The 18,348-nt window shown below is 38.5% G+C and overlaps 1 protein-coding gene across 2 annotated transcripts in view; it reads left to right on the plus strand.

Annotated features, from left to right (window-relative positions):
- The window catches only part of smpd3 (sphingomyelin phosphodiesterase 3), a 43,052-nt gene that overhangs the window by 6,165 nt on the left and 18,539 nt on the right, over positions 1-18,348 (plus strand). Inside the window, exons 1-2 of one of the 2 annotated variants that reach the window (XM_079860125.1) lie at positions 13,668-13,888; positions 15,809-17,523. In XM_079860125.1, the coding sequence (XP_079716251.1) occupies positions 16,114-17,523 (1,410 nt within the window). In that variant the 5' untranslated portion in view covers positions 13,668-13,888; positions 15,809-16,113. Of the gene's footprint in view, positions 1-13,667; positions 13,889-15,808; positions 17,524-18,348 lie in introns of those variants that run through there. The other variant, XM_079860124.1, reaches the window with a different exon arrangement.

Genomic DNA, 18,348 nt, shown 5'->3' on the forward strand with positions numbered 1-18,348 from the left:
ATGTGCATGTGTGCAGGTTGGGGTTGGAAATGTGTGCTAGTGTCGAAGTCATTTGATCATTTCTGGGGGGTCAGCTTTTGTTTGTTAATGGCTTTTGTTAATGGCTGATGCTGATACATATTCATTCAAACTTCATTCACAAGTGTCTGATTTGTAATATCACCTTTATGGTTATTTAGTTATTTTTCGACATTATGTAATAAACATTTTACAGTGTAGGATTTTAACATCACTTAACTGTGAAGCAAATGTTTTATTTAGATAGTTCACCAAAAAATGACATTTCTGTCATCATTTACTCACCCTCAAGTTGTTGTTTTTTCCACATATATGGAAGTCAGTGGGGCCCATCAACTGTTTGGTGTTAAGTTTGAGCAATATAAATATGTATACATATATATATATTAAATTAAAATTGACATGCTTGGGAGCGTTTAAAAGCAGGCATCTATCAGCGGATGCGGATCCCTAATATATATGCCTGCTTTCAAACGCTCCAGTGTATATCTGTGTAAGCGCTCGGTGAAGACAACGTTTTTGAAGCGTTGATCATTGTAGCCGAGACATATATGTTGAGCGGGTCAACACAATGGCCAATCAGAGGTGTTTAAGAATCCGTTCAACAGCGCTCAAAATGCTAGAGGGTAATGCAGGTATCGTCACATTTTTTAAACTTCGGCACCAAGTCAGTACTTTTGACAACTCTACTCTTTTGTTTGTAAATATATCAGATTACATAATTAAAATGAGTTGCAGACAAAAATTCACATCGATTTTAAAAAGGTTTTTCTTTCAAGTAAAAGACCTTTGGTGTGACATTTTGTAATCGAATGTGGTGATTAATGCGTTTTTTTCTTTGTTTTTTGAGTCTTTTTAATTTTTTTAATTTTTTTTACAAAGGGTGGCCTATAAACACTTTTTGGGCCACTGTATGTGTATGGTAAAGGCAAGTTAGAGGCAATTGTGTGTCTGTGTGTAATTAAGCTTGATCGTCCCCTGCTATTATAAACAAGTAGCAACTCTACACATCAGAGACGTATGGATGTTAATGTAGGCTGCTGCGGTGCCAGACAGCAGGAGAGGGTGTCGTAGGTGCTTATAGGCTTTCACAGAACTTGTTATGATCAGCAAAAGAACACAAGACACCCTCTCTCTCTCTTTTTCTGCCACTTATGACCTACCGCTCACATCTGTTTCCTTTGCCTGAGAGGTGGTGTTTGGTTTTTAGGGCGGTTTCCCTGGCAACTCAGTTCTCATATGCTTGAGTTCGCTCTGACAATGCCGCCCCCCTTTCCACCCCTCCCGTCCTCTGCTGGAGCTCTGGGCCGTGCCTGTCTCGTTCTGTTCATCTTTTCTGGCTGTGATGTAATAAGACATGAAGGATCAGGTGCTCTCATGTAGACACATCAACTCTGACTGTCTCAAACACATGATGGACTCACTGAGACACTGAGGAACCACAAAGTAGTTATAGGCCAATATTTCAGCCCAGGCAGATTAGACTCAGGCTATTCTTAGATTATTGTCTTGTCCGATTAACAGCCTGTTGTCTGTTGTGAAATTTACCAGCAGTCTCGTCTATGGATAGTTATTTATTTAGGGTGTTAAATTAAATTCAGATATTTTGTGTACATCCTATTCACTGTTTAAATTGTATCAAATATAGCTAAATTATTTCTGCTCCTCAGATATCATTATTGGTATTTCATGTTTTATATTTTGTTTCATTATTGTTATTTATGTACCATGGCAATACTATCATGTTTTTATATGTAATATGGCAGTAGCATTGATATGGTAAAATATGATAACATCATTATACTATGATACTACCACTGACAGTCAAACATATTTTATGTAGTGCAGGATGTTTAACCTGACCATTAACCTGAATATAAAAGTAATGATGCATATTGGTGCTCTGATATTGGTGCCAATATTAGATTATTATTATTATTTTTTTAATCTTTCTTTTTTAATTTCAATTGTTGGTCTTATTTGGCTTAATTGGCTTTTTTATGACAGGTTACAAAAGTGCTGTATTTTCTCAATCTTTGTCTATTGTTTTGATGTATTATGTTATAACATTTCAGAATTGAGATTTAACAGTTTTTTTTTTCTTTAACAGACAAAACAAAAGATATACATAATTGTTATCAAACAGGTTTTCAGTCATAAGATTAATTGACTATTGTTATCAGTGAGAAATCAGAATACCATTTCTGTGTTATAGCTTCTCATTTTGTGGAAAAAATATTGAAAGAATAAAGTAAGCAAATGACTCATTTGCATCAGAGATGAGGAACATTTGGATGCCATGCTTGATTGTGGCTTGTTTTCCCTTACTATGCATGTCTGAATGATATGTTGACTGTACTCTATTTTCAATCTGTCTTCAAAATGCCTTTGACCACATTAAATATACTGGCAAAACAGAGATAAAAACATAGACACATGTCAGTGGTTGTCAAGCCAATCAATTGAATTCACAACACAGATCTCTATTTGTTCCTCAAGAGAGTATGGCCTTGAACTTGTGATGCGTTATGTTGTATTTGTGTGTGTGTGTCTATGAGTGTGTCTGTGTCTATGTGTGTGTGTGTGTGTGTGTGTGTGTTTGTACACAAGTGTTTCATTTGCTTACATGTGTGCTTTCGAAGGCAGGTCAGGGTTTATTGATTTGCAAGTTGTCTTTGTATTCAGCCACAAGTCTAAAAGCAATTTGTATTTGTGTGGATCACTTAGGGTCACGCATACAGATGGAAAAAGCGAACGAGACTGAGAGAGAGATGTAAGATGGGGGTGGGGGAGGGTAGAGGAGGAGAAACAGGTTAAATGACCACAGAGAAAATATCATAGAAGAATTGTTCCTCCAGTAAACACAGTATGATACATTTAGTGGAAAGTGTGTGCTTGTGTGTGTAGCAGAGTATTGATCCAGCATGATCTAGATTTGAGAGTATATTTAGAGCAAACACCCTGTAGAGATGGGGGGGGGGGGGCATATGGGCCACTGCCCAAGAGCATGATGGGTAATACTGAATCATCATCATAATCCTCTGCCGTCATTCCACAAACCGAAGGATCTGTGCACAGGAGCTTTAATTCATTCAAAGACAAACACACAAGTACAATAGGCTCGGCATGAGACCACTAGAAAAAAATGCTTGACTTTCTTTTTTCTAATTTGATATTTGGTCGTTTATTTATATTAATTGAATATATTAAAATATATTTGTATTTTTTAATTAACAATTTGAGTGAAAGTAGAATTTTTTTTTTTTTTTTTATTAAATAAAAATCTATTTAAAATATTTTATTTTAAATATTGATATTAAAATGATTAGGCATTTGAATTAATTTAGCAAATTAATTTTAATTTGTTTTTCAAAACCTGATGGTCCATGTTATCCAGCATGATTGTAATATGTTTAAGAGCAGCTGCTCTGTGGTTTTGACCTTTTGTACAAAGGACTTAACATAGTCAAAGTCACAAATCTGCTTACATTTTGATTTGTGACCTAGAAATAGTGTATAATATTAAATATTTCTTGTTCATAAACTTTCATTTTGTTTATTTTGAGGATTTGTAAATAAAAACACCATATTTGCAATGTGGTTTCAGAGTGTTGTACTCCACAGTACAGTATATTCATACACAAATCACAAGAAATGAACAGTGAGAAAAAAACTAGCACAGCCATATCTAATAGCACCTTGGCTCTCCTCTGCCATCCTACGCACTTCTTCACTCAAACACTCTCTGTCTGTCTTGCCCCTGGATGCCACTCAATCTCACAAGCGCCCACACAGTAAAAGCACTCATCACCTTGTGTAACCAGGTGTCAGGGAGTCTGGGTGAGTAATGGTCGCTCCCCGCAGAATGGAAATCGTGGCACAATCAGACTTGAGTTAACTGCTGCTCTTTGGAGAACAGTTAATCGCAATGATCATTTCCAGTTCCCTGCATTAAACTGCTTTAAAATTCAGGGATAGTTGAGAGTTAAACTAATGAAAGGGGTGATAGAACCAGTCTTGCCTCAACAAAAGTTGCTCTTTTAAGATAACAATTGCATGAATTCATTTTATTTTTATCTTGTTTTAATTTTGATAAAATTGTTGTTCCCTTTCAAAAGCTACTAAAATGATACTATGCATGTGTGCAAACACGCCAAGAACTTGGCTTTAAATAACCTCTGACGATGACGTCATTAGAATGTGCGCTCATGAGAGACTATAAATTGACGTGAAACAGGTACGCCTTCTGATTTCTTTGTCTTCAGGGACCGCATTGTGTGTGTGTATGTGTGTGGTTCCTCTCTGTCAGTGTGCAGAATTTTCTGAGAGCGAAAATTTTTTACAACAGAAAATGTAAACTTTCCCGTGTTTCCCAATCAGGAGATGCGTGCCTCCGTGTTCACAGCCCATCCCTGATTCAAAGACCTCCATGATAAGTTAACTTGTTCATGGGGGAAACCATATACATCGCGTGTCTTTGTGCCTTCCACGTTAACTTATCCGACTATCGTGGGTGCAAGGGCACGTGGTTATACAATGATGCCTCAGGTTGAAAAGATGCTCATGCAGGGCTCCAGACTGCGACCGAAATTTGAGAGTGTGCGACCAGTAATTTTTTTATGTTAAACGTGGAAGGGGCGCGTCAATTAATCCGGAATGTGTAGCAGGCCAATGATGACGAGTGTGAGAAGAATAGGGAATGGCCACTGTAACTGGCTAATGTGTGGAGGGGGAGGGTCCTAGAGATAATCGAGAGCGCGACCGCGCGTAAACGTCTGTGGGAAGAAAACAGACTAACGGAGACAAATATCAATGTCACAGACACAGTCGGATGATGATTCAGAGTCAGAGGTTTGTGAGGTGATAAAGTCCCGAACCCACCATTCTCGGGAAGACTGGCTGAGAGAATTCAACTGGTTGAGGTACTGTAAGGAGACGAACTTAATGAACTGCGAATGTTGCAGTCGCTACCCCAGAACTGCGGGGAACACGAAGTTTGCAGACAGTGTACTTCACAGTTTAAACACAATACGCTAGTTAGACACAATCTCAGCCTCAAGCATAGAGTAGGCTATGCTGTGACATGTTAATAAATGATAACAAAATGAAAGCAGAAAAAACTGCGCTACTCATTTCTGCTTCACAGACCGTTTAATAGTTCGAACCAATAATAGACAGCACAGAGCTTCTCTCGCCAGTCGCGGGCGGATCTCGATCACGCAACACCGTTACATCATTGAGATCCAGTGAAGAAATCCATTGAGTTCGCGACAGAATTAATAACATTGCTGCGAGATCCAGTGAGAAAAATTCAGATTCGACGCAGAATTCTGTTTTAAACCATATCAGATCAAACAGCACTGACGTGGAAACCAGGAGAAACATCGTGCCATGAACGAACAAGTTATAGAAGGCTTTAGGTCCACAGATCAGCAACATTCACCATGGATTTAATATAGTAACACTAACTGTAACTATGGTTATAACAGTAGCATACACATATCTTTTTCCAGCACTTAACTATAATAAAATGTATAAAACTAAAAGTTTCAAGAAGTAGGAAAACTCAAAATACAAAAAAAAAAAAAGAAGATTAAATTACCATTGTAAACACAGAGGACGCTTATTGGCTATTTTCACTCCCTAATAGCTAGTGTGCTCAGTGCTTTGTCATCCCACAGTGCTACCAAATACTTTCTGTTGAACTTAGTGCTTCTGCCCTCAAATGTTAGTCTGGAGCCCTGCAAACTTAAAATAAAACTGCACATTGTAATTTCTGTACGTTAAATCTATTTATTATCAAAGCATTTGTCAGTAATACAGTTATGTGGGGGGAAAATATGAATAATTGCATTGCAAGTGATTTAAAGTGTGCGCTCCTAAAATTTTAAGTCAGGGGCTACAGCGCTCCTAATAAAAAAGTTAGTCTGGAGCCCTGAGGCCTATCTCTCCCCTGGGAGCTCATTGTCATTGAAAAAGCCTACGCTTCCCACCAAGTCATGCAGAACAACATCTATGCTGGTGGGGAAAGCGTTTTAATCAGCGGGCTGCTAAAAACCTGCTAAAAGATCTGAGTATGTGCGGGACCATTGATGAGGAGGCCTTCTCAGAACTCCAAAGAGGTCGCCATGGAGAGGCATCTGTGGCTGAACCTCACGGGCATCAAAGACAGAGTGTTCCAGCTTGATGCCACTCTCTCACCTTCTGGACTGTTTGACGACTCAGCAGGTTCCGGTAGGGGAAGAGGCATGAGGAGACCTTTGTGAAATTTCTGTGGGGCCACCCAGCCCAAACTTGGTCTGGCTTCTAAGTGGAGGGAGGCCCAGAAGCAGAGTGTGGCAAGTTGCGCTCCCCCTAATAAAGACTGGGGACTGGCTCGCCACACTAAAAAAAAAAAGCCTAAAATGAGGCCGGATTTGAGGACAATCATCTCCGCAAAGAAATAGTATTTGCACCCAGAACTGTTGGGGTGTGCCAGGTATCTCTACTTAGGTCCTAAAAACAATAGAAAAAGGTTACAGAATACAGTTTGCGCACTGCCCTCAATGTTGTCTCCACTACTGTGGGACTAGAGCAGGTGCATTTGCTGTCACAAGAGCTACAAACTCTTCTGGGCAAAGGGGCCATTGAACATGGTCAGAGAGAGTCAGGCCTCTACAGTCGGTACTTTCTGGTTCCCTAAAAAGATGGGGGTTACATCCGATTTTTAGATCTTCGCTGTTTGAACCGTTCTCTCAGAACATACAAGGTCAAGATGCTAACAATCAAGATTTTATATCTATCCTTGAGATTTTATTCACATGTCCTTGAGTCGACATCCCAAACTCATGTCTGAGACCTCTCCAGCGTTTGTGAGCACACACTACACAACCTTGAGGGGTCCAGACACTTCCCAATGCGGTGGCGTTGATATTCTAGTTTCCATGCTTATGAGTATGCATCATCAAGAGTAGCTTTTGAAATGGAACGTCTCAGGTTACTTGAATGTAACCCTGTTCCCTGTTAAAGCGGGAACGAGATGCTGTGCCTCAGTGCCACACTGGGGGCGTGTCCAGACGTCTCTTCAGAAAAGTGATAACCTGAAGGCGTACCCGTATCACGTCTATTTATAGCCTCTCAAGAGCGCACATTCCAATGACGTTATCGTCAGAGGTTATTTAAAGCCAGGTTTTTGCTGTGTTTGCACACATGCTTCACAACCGGTCAAACAAAGATGTTGTGAGGACGCAGCATCTTGTTCCTGCTTTTTCTGGGAACAGGATTACAGTTAAGTAACGAGACGTCAAGAGACGTTTTATGTTATGTTTTTATTTTTTTTATCATATTTTAAGTTAGTTTTAAAAATATAGAATTTTAGCATTGTGTCTATTTGTTTGTATAAAATCGTGGTTTTATTAGTATTAAAAACACACATTTATTATAAATGTATACTTTTATACATTTATGTATACTAATAAATTATTATCAACCATCTAGAATATCATAGAAACCACATAACAATGTGTTAAAAACACTCAAAACACCGCAGCTACCTATGAAGCGGCCCTCAATTTTTTTCTTAAATAGTTCAAATGTATTATCACAATTAAACCTCCAGTAGGAGGTTTGTTGTTGAAACAGCTCTCGATTGTCAGATTGATAAGGATTACACATGAATTGATTAATGATGGATTATTGAGGATCTGACGGTCATAATCCCTCCACAAAGGTGTCACATTGATTAGCATCTGAAATGAGCTTTTATCTACCACGCAGCGGGAATGCCATTTGATCTGTTGATGGATTAAATTATATTACAAACATTCTTCAACTGCAATTAGCTTATATTTGAGCATGAGAATACTCAAGAGAGGCAATGCTTCGGCTGGAATTTCCTTGTCTCATTTAAATTGTGTAATGTCTACGGCTTAAATGAGTGAAAATAACACTAGCTTCATTAACACCCTGCATACAGCAAGTGTTGTCATCATGGGATTTGAAGACACTTGCCTGGTGATTGCTGTCCCTTGTCAGTCCTATGCCGTTTTTAAAATGATATTAAGTGTAGGCCAGAAAGCCATTTACAATCTATACGTCGATTACAGTTTAGTATCTACTACGATAGTAAACATATATTACCGAAACTTTAGAACAACATTCACGTTTTTACAATGTGTATTGTCTGGATATTACTAGACAATACATTAACCTGCTCTTTTTAAGATATTTATTATGTTTGCACACAAAAATTGCGGTTAAAATATAACTTGACGTGTTCCTTATGAGACATTCATATGCTGTATATGTTTTTATAATGAACACACCTGTTAAATATATAAATATTAGTCTGTTTTTATGTTTTAAAATATTTATATTTCACTTGTACATAAATCTTATTAATAAAAGGTACAACATTTATTTATAAATTAACAGAGCATATTTAAAAAAAAAAAAGATTTAATTTGTTTTTTTCAGAAGATTGGCTTACTCTGGTGCACAGCCGAGGGCTGTTTATGAAGCTGCTTTGAAATTATCTGTATTGTAAAAAGCGCTATAAAACTAAAGGTGACTTGACTTGATTTAAAAGACTACTTGGAGAATAAAAATTTGTAGACAAATTTTGCATTTGCATTTGGGAGAAATCTCTTTGATGGAAGGGTAACCAACTTTTTATTTTATTATTCTTTATTTTTTATTCTTTATTTTTTTTTAATTTTAGTTAATTTATTTTTTTTATTTTGCTTGAAGACTTTACCTTTATTCTGTTTAGACCACTAGAGTACATATGAAGTACAGATAAGTGTAGATGAAATAATATGTTTGTGTTTGTATGTGGGTGTGTGTCATACTAACGGGGCATTGACCAGACTGATAGACAACAGCAATACTGTTCATGAGTGAGTGCAGTGTCGCCATGGCAACAAACTCCCCTGAGTGTGCTCAGTGCAGTGTCAGTCGCTCGCTCTGGTGCACACACACACACACACACACACACACACACACACACACACACACACATTAGTCAAGAATAAGCAATGGCCAAGTTCCACAGGAAATTAAAAGATGAGATAAATGAACCATGACATAAAAGTGATAGGAGCATATCAGGGCTTTTGCGTATGTCGCAATATGTTTCATTAAGCTATCCTTGTTGATTCTATGAAAGTATGAAGTAAATTATCTGTATGGATCATATTTCAGGCCTTTACGGTTAATGCTGTCTCTTTCTTCCTTTATGGGTATCTCTCTCTCTTCCTGTGGTCTGGTCCATTAATAATGAACCAATAGGAAAGTGGCACAAAGTGGCTGATGAGTTTGCACTGATCTCTAAAGTTACCAGATACAAAATCAGCACTTCATGCACACAAAAAACATCGAGACCTGTCCACACACAAACATACTTGCACACAAACAAATTAATCAGTGATATGAGTTCACAGGAAGGCCAACACTTAAACATGCACATTCTTAGAGGAACAACACATAATTCCATAGATCATGTCTGTTTTTAGTTTATTTTAATATTTTCTATTTATTTTATTGTTTTATTTTAAATTTATAAATGTATTTTATTTATTTTTTTACTTTTTATGTACATAAAATCTACTCTTTAAGAGACAGTAACCATATCACCTTTATTTTCTAAATTTTCTAAATTTTATCAACCTTGAGGAAGACTCTTTTTAATTTAACAGTTTTAGTTAGTTAAAAAAAATTCCTTTTGGTTTTGGGGTGAACCTACATGTTCTTGAAGTAACATATTGTATAGTGTATAGAAGTCCACTATATGGAGAAAAAGCTTGATTTCTTTTCGACTGAAGAAAGAAAGACATAAACATCTTGGATGACATAGGGGTGAGTAAATGATCAGGGAAGTAATAATTGAACTAATCCTTTAATAACAGAATGTGCTCGTCTTGTACAGAACAAATTCTATGTATTTATGTTTATATTCACTGGTAAACAGTCACAGTCATCGACGTGACATTTCTCAGTGTCTCTCTCTTTACTCATGGGGAAAGTTGTGATCAGTATTGATTAGAAGGTGAAGGATTCGTGTTTAAACAGATCTATAGTTGAGGCTTTCTAAACAAAGTGTTAGGTAACAGACTTTCTATTGGTGTTTGCATTCATTTAGTTTATTGCCTTGATTATCAGACTTCTGGTCTGTCCTGGAGCAATATTGACTCTCAAAGGCAAGATATTGAAGGCACACAAAACATTTAAGTGCATACACATAATGTAAACACACGGAGCAGTGGATGGGTTGATGAAAATCACAATAGTCTCCTGAACACAATGAGAATTGTTTCAACATTACACAAAGAGAAAAGAAAAGAGAATCTCTGTAATATCTTGATTATTTTTCTAGACATCAGTTAATTAGATGGAGAGCAAAGAAAGAATTACATCAAGAGAGACGTATCATCTAAATATTAGATAAAAACTTAAAGGGATAGTTCACTTTGAAATTAAATTTTGGTATGTTTTAGCTTACCTCAAGGGCATCCAAGATGTAGGTGTCTTTTTTTCCGCAGTAGTTTCAATTTTGATATTTTTAGGTCAAACCGTTCTTGTCTGTCAGTCCTATAATGCAGGTCTGTGGTCACTGTCTCAAAGAGCATGCACAGAGTCCAAATTAAAACAATTCCCCATCGTCCAAATTAAACAATTCCCCATCGTAAGTACACATTGATGGCCTAAGACACGAAACGAGCGGTTTGTGTGAGGAAACGAACAGTATTTATATCGTTTTTACCTCTTATACACAGCCACGTCCAAGTGATCTGAGGGCGACATCTAGTGTATATAGATGGCTACGGCAGTTCATTGGAACGAATGGCGTAGGCAAGGCGGCATCTATTCTAGTATATATATATATATCTATGCACCAGTCTGCGTACACGTCACACAGCAGGATGCGCGAGCGCCCTCAGATCACTTGGACGTGGCTGTGTACAAGAGTTAAAAAACGATATAAATACTGTTCGGTTTCTCACACAAACCGCTCGTTTCGTGTCTTAGGCCATCAATGTGTACTTACGATGGGGAATTGTTTAATTTGGACGATGGGGAATTGTTTTAATTTGTGCATGCTCTTTGAGACAGTGACCACAGACCTGCATTAAATGACTGACAGACAAGAACGGTTTGACCTAAAAATATCAAAATTGAAACTACTGCGGAAAAAAAGACACCTACATCTTGGATGCCCTTGAAGTAAGCTAAAACATACCAAAATTTAATTTCAAAGTGAACTATCCCTTTAAAGGTGCTCTAGGTAACTTTTTAACCTTAACTGAACAGCTTCGAAGTCAGTGGAATGGTTATATTACTTATTTCGGGTTGAATGGTGGTGGTTTCGCACCCCCCTGGTGCCCGAGAGCGGAAAAAACTCACTTGCAACTTTGGGACGCGGGTCGGTGTCAGGAAGTATCGCGTGATATCAGGTCTCGCGATGTAACGAATTGCTTGACGGCACTGCACACGTACACGCCCCTATTCAAGCACCGGCGGGCTAGCTATAAGCAAAGGGCAACGATAGATTTAGTTATGGCTGAGGCTGAGCCTGTAAAAAAGAAGCAGAAAGCTAGGAAATCTTTGTCGGAGGACCAACGAAAGAGGAAACGGGAGACTGACCGAGCAAGAAGTCAGACTCGAGTAAATATATCGGACCGGCTTTTTCAGAATGGTGAGAACTGAGAGAAACAGAAGCCTGCAAAACGGATGCTGATCCTGCTGTTGCACTTGTAAGTTAAGTATCTTTGGAATAAACTGTGTTTAATATTTAAATTTCAAGTAATTGTGACCTCAGGATGTTTGCTATTGTCTGTAAAGGTTTTTATTATGATCGCTGTCTGTTAGGGGCTTACTAGTACGCTAGATACTATAACTTTGATGTTAGCATTGTCATAGCAAACACGTTTGATTTCTGTAGTTGTTTGGCCGTTCCTCTGTCGGTTTTATTTGTGTAACTTACACTTTTATTTTATGTCACTAAGTCAACGCGTCTGATAGTAGGCAATATCAGACGCGCAAAATGTTGCACATATCATGATCGAGCTAGAAAAAACGTTCTGATGTTTTCTTAGACAAGCAAAGGTAAACCATCATTCTACCAGATGAACTTATAGACCTTGCTAATATAACTTTAGACAAATATTAGCCTCCGATATATATATATTTTTTTTATGCTCATGCCCACTCTCCCAAAAACAAACAAACAAACAAACACGAAAGCAGTAGTTCGCCTCGTTCATACCGTTCGTTCCCGGTAAAAATACTAGTATGCATGACAACACAATAAATAAAAAAATCGCCATCAGTTGGAAAGAAAGTATTGCTTTACTTGCCTCGGTAGACATAACTGGTTTTGAAATAGCCGGTTCCTCTGCTCAGCTAGGTTGACAGCTGATCAGCTGGGTTGCTCGTGGCAAGGGGGGAGGGACAACAGTTCGTTTTTACGACAGAGTGTTTGAAAGCATTATACTACCAGACACTAGGGGGAGCTCGTAGAGAAAAAACACTCAGACTTGCATAGTGTCCCTTTAAACCAAAAAAAAAAAAAAAAGAAGATTAGAAAGAAGATTTGTTTTGGCAACTAACTAAAAAACATTCTGAAGTTACTAAAATTACATACTTTTTTAAGTAAAAATAAAAAAATTAAAGCTAAATAGAACTGAAAGGGGAAAAACTGAATCTAATCTAATGACTGAAGCTTAAACTAAAATTAAAATTCAACTGATAATATGAAAATAAAAGCTAATTCAAAATATGAATAAATACTATAATAGTATGTAAATAATATTAAAATGAAAGTTAAATCTAAATAGAAATATTTTAAAAAGCAGGAACTAATGACAAAGCAAAAAAAAAAAAAAAACGCTAATTAAAAATATTTTAAATAGAATAATAGTATGTGAATAATATTAAAATATCACTGTCATGAACATTTTTCATCAAATTATACAAAATACCAAAATTATATGAGCTATGCTATCCACGTTAATTTAATCCTTAAAATTGCTGAAAGTATTTTTTATACTTGGAATGACAGAAAATATTCATATTATGTTACATCTGACATATTACTGAATTACGTAAATTAGATTGGTGTCAGATTCTTTGTTTTGGAACTTTCTGTCAGTAATCTTGCATGTTCACAGGGCAGCTCATATATGACAGTCCCAGAGTGGATAATATCACTTACTGCACCTTTAAATGAAGCATCAAAGGGATCTAATGTATTCTGAGCAATTAAAGAGCAATCTTTGAGCAATAAAATGTTCCTCTGGGCTGGCTCAGATCATCGAACTGGGGACTGATGGATTTATATATATTAATCTGTCAGTTACAGTGAAGATTTGAGTGTGTATTATTTTGTGGGTTAAGTATGTGTGTCTTCTATGGCAGCACTGTTTAGGGGCAAAATAACAGCAGGACCTTCTCTGGGAATCTGTGAAGAGTTGAGGACATTGTTTTTGCACCAGATTCCCTTTGTAAGCTTTGTGTTGCGACCTGAAAGCTGCTCAGCAGTAGTCAAGCTTAACCTAAAGACACAATCGCTTAACCCCCCTCACACATGTGTGTGTGTTTGTGTGGTAATGCGCATGTATACAGCATGCACAGCTGCAAAGTACCACACGTTCATTTGCTACACTCTTCCTTTTCCTGTTCTCAAGCACCGACGGCCGTGTGTCAGACGGCTCAAATTCTTTCCTGTACTCGCTGCGGACTTTCAAAATCAGCCCTTTCTGAAAAAATGATGAGCTTTTTCCACACGTCTAGGCCACTATGCAGCCGGCACAACGGAGCAGTGCAGATTAGGCGGCAGTGATGGATAAAACCCTCGAAATTATTATTCCACAGATTGTGTGTGTGTGCAGATGAGGTGAGTGTGGATGCAAAGGGATTACTTGTACGTGATGCTCTGTGTTATAACGTCTGTATGTTTATAGAGTAAAATACATGTGGGACATTGACTTTTAATCTGTGCCTTAGCTTTAGGAGTATTTTTAGAGAACTTTGTGTGTGAAAGGTGAAACGGTGTTCACAACCCATATTATTTCCATAATGTGGCGTGGAACTTGATTGTGAATTTATTATATAGTAACAATATGACAGGCAAATATGATGTTAATTCTCGACTCGTAAACAAGTGGACGTCAGAGACTTGTGATTGTGTCTTTCCATATTCATTATTTTGTCTCTTGACATAAGCGGCTGTCGTTGTAATTATAAACCCACACCAGTAACATGCGTTTCCTGGTCGTGTCAAAGATTGACATACTTTGATCTGGTAAATCTTTGATCATTTAGGTCAGACTAGGAGCATCTGCCACAAAAAGGCCACCACCATCTCAACATAAAAAGGCAGCTAAGTTTTAAAATCACAATGGCTGCTTTTAAAGCAAATCTTAATTTTTGCATTTTTTATTAGTTTATGCCCTCAACTTGTATATTTTAGAATTGTTGAAATAATTAATTATAATAATTAAGGTACAGCAGGTGGTTGTCACGTCTGGTTAGGTTTTGTGTCTATGGCAACACAATATATGACTTAATGAATCTGCAGTTTAGTCAAGCTCATGATTTATGTTTTGTTTCATGTCTTTGCTTTAGTTTATGGTTTATAGTTCTGGATATCATCACTGTATATCTGCACCATACCAGCTGTAACAGGACTAAAAGACACTTTTCAGTTTCATATTCTTTCCTTAACATCTGTTTGTGCACTGCGAAAAGGTCCTGATCCATGATTTCACTGCATGCTATAATGAGAAAAGAGATTTTTTTGAGATTTAATATATTTTGAGATTTATGTATTTAATGAGAATTTTTTTACAATTATGACATTCACTTTAAGATGAAAGGCTTGTTTATGATTTTCAGCTTTGTTGAAGGTGAATAAATACCAAAGTGGAGGGATAGTATAAGGGGTACAAATGCCCTAGTTGAAGGGGTTAAAAAGCATATTAAACATTTTTCCTTATGTATTTAGCTCCATTGCTCTCTGTGTTTAATTATATTTATATGAATTATGTTTAACAACAGTTGTAAATCATACTGAATAAAGTGCTTAAAGAAAAAGAACTGCAACAGCTCACTGAGTTCATTGTTTAGGAACAAGGCAAGGAAAATAATTTTTCAAGATAATTTTTTATCACTGTAATTGTCTCTCTGTGAGGTTGCAGTCTAATATTCCTCATCGTCTACTCCATTTGTTTGTATGTGCCCTTTTCTGCCTGTTTATTTCATAAGCAACAGCCACAAAATCACCATCAATCTACAAAGGGACTTAGTTATCATATTTTACAGTGACACCTGTGCAGTGGTAGCTTTTTAAATGGTAATTATCCTAATTTCTTCTTTGTTAAAATCAGTAGGTCATTCGAGATAATAAGCCACATCTGGCAGACCTCTTTTCTAAAAAGAATCCCATGTGGTTGCACAGTTTGAATAATCAACATGTATAAGGTCAATTGTTTTTCATATGAGTTTTTAATTCTATTTTATTTACAAACAATAAGCAATCATTTAAATTACATATTTTTCCAAGACCAATTCGAAACAGATGCAAATGAAGCATATTAGCAGCCAAAAAAACAAAAAAACTTTCTTACATAGCAGGCTACATTTGGTGACCTGACATTCTGCATTCTGTGAAAGAGAAATTATTTATTTATTCTTCATCATGATTCCTGAAACGTTTGAATTTTTACTGGGATCCAATTTGTTGATTGCACATTATCCCCTACTTTCACCTGATTGCCTGTGTATTCTGTTCCCCCCTCCCTTTGGTTGTCTGCAGGCTCTGCACTGACGAGGCTTCCCCTTTCCGCGCCTGGAATATTCTGGATCTCAGGAGGGTTTTTTTGTCATCACCATGAACAGATTCTTTAGGAGACTCTAGCATTGCAGACCCCCACCAAGGAGGGAAGAGGCTGGGCACGTGGCCCCATATATCCCATATTCAATGTCGGACATAGCGAAGGACCCAAGAACCATGTAGTGTACCTCTTCCCACCACAGGGGGGCGGGTTAACTTTGTAGTTCTTTTTTGTACTGTTTTTTTTTGTTTTTTTTTCGGGAGTTGGTCTATAAGGTGAGCCAGAAATGGTCTTGCACACCTCTCCCTACCCCAGTGCCTTCCTCAGCTTTCTGAGCCGTCTGTCGTGGGCCTTTGTTTTCCCTTGCTACTGGCTGTTGGACCGGTTATTGGCCTCCTGTGTAGCAACATCACTGGAGAAACGTAGACGCTCCCAGGATCCCTGCTCTTTTCTGGCACTCGGGGTCCTGATCTCTACACCGCTCTACCTGGTGCTGTTACTGGCATCCTTACCCTTCGCCTTCATTGGCTTCCTCTTGTGGGCCCCACTGCAGACCATCAGGAACCCCTACATCTACTCTCACCAGAAACCAGACAAGCATGGTGCCGAGCAGGGAGCATCGGCTGGAACCGGGGCGGCACTTGCTGAGTGGCGTCCACAGGGTCGCAGCTTTTGCTTTGGCAGTGCCAATGTTTGCCTGCTGCCAGACTCGCTTGCACGCTTCAACAACCTCGCGGACACTCAACGCCGAGCTCGGGAAGTGGGCAAGCGGATCCGTAATGGTGCCAGCAGACCCCAGATCAAAATATATATTGATTCGCCCACCAATACTTCAATTAGTGCGGTATCCTTCTGCAGCTTGGCCACTCAGGGCTTCCGCCGTACCTCTTCTTTGGACCATCGTCCAGAGCCTGTTGTCACCACTGAAACTGAGACTGAGGCCTTAAATGAGTGTCCCGTTCACCCATCAGGAGGTACAAGCTCGGATTGCCCAATCCACAGCACTGAAGCCCAGAATTCCTCAGAGTGTCCTCTCCACTCCAATGCAGAAGACCATGCTCCTGATTGTGCTGTCCACCAGTTTGCAGACCCAGAGTCCTCTGGTGAGTGTCCAGTACATAGCAACATCATCCAGAACTCAGACGACTGTCCTCTCCATCCGGCTGGAGTGCAAATCAGCATCACCTCACCTGATTCTGAGCCAACCGAGGATGAAAAAGGAAACCATCAGACCGGGGACGGGGATACGGGTAGCCTAGAAAGCCGCACAGCCTCTCGGGAATCCCTGGTTCGCTTCCACGCAGCTGATGGAGGCATATCCCCCAACAACACCCTTTCACAACACCGCACCTCAGTCTTCAAAAGACCGATTGGGCGCAAGCGCCGTCATGGCGATGACGGCTTTGACCATGAGATCTCTGCCTTTTTCCCAGCCAACCTGGACTTCCTTTGTCTACAAGAAGTCTTCGACAGGCGGGCTGCAGACAGGCTCAGGAGGCAGCTGCACCGCTATTTTCCCTTTGTGCTGAGCGATGTGGGACGCTATGGCTGGAAAGGCTGTTGCTCACGGTTCAAGTTCTTGAACAGCGGGCTTCTGTTGGCCAGTCGCTACCCTATTTTGGATGCCCATTATGAATGCTTCCCCAATGGGCGCAGCGAGGATGCTCTGGCTGCTAAAGGAGTTCTTTTTGCCAAGGTGAGCTTCTTATACTTCTTTATTATGGCTTTATTTAGACTTAGCTTGTCAAATGTTAAGCCATTTGCCTTGATTGAAATCTTTGCATTTTTTTTATCCAGGATAATGTATTTATTCCTTTTAACTTCTGTTGATTTATGCTACACACTACCTTGATGTAAATTGCATGTGGAGCTTTCAACTTGATTAACTGCATCCCAAGACCTACAATGTAAAGGGATCTCTAAAAGTTATCATTTATATTCAGACAATTCATTCTGATTGTCAATTTTTATACCTGCTTTAAATAATTTGATGCATGTGATGCATATTGAAATGAGACATTAGGGCTTGTTCCAGTTCTTGAACGTTTCATGGCATGTGTCTGGAGTTGGACTTGTGGTTTGAGCGTACACAAACAACCTGAATAATTTACAACTAGCCCTTTGTAGCCCAGAGGGCTTGTTTGAAACACTCATCTGTCATGCTTTTAGAAACGCAGGCTTCCTCTCTTTGTTGAACCATGGTTGGACGTACAGCCCTGTTGCATTATATATGTCTTAATGGGGCTGTGCACTTATGCTGAGTAGATATTACAATTCAAGAAGTAGTTTCATTCTGAAATAATATTGTATGCTCATTTTAGTCTGGATATTGTAAAGACAGGGTCATTAGTCTTGCAGCTGCTGTTGCTAGCATTCTACATAAAGTTTATATAAGACTCTGTGAATGTATGCTCTAGCAAATGATGAATTATATAACTAAGTTGGTATTTAATTACAATGATGAAAGTCCAGGCCGATCTTTGTACTGTATAACATAAAAACAGTAAACAGCATACTTAGC

Source organism: Squalius cephalus (genome assembly GCF_949319135.1).
Source record: "Squalius cephalus genome assembly, chromosome: 23".
Classification (NCBI taxonomy): domain Eukaryota; kingdom Metazoa; phylum Chordata; class Actinopteri; order Cypriniformes; family Leuciscidae; genus Squalius; species Squalius cephalus.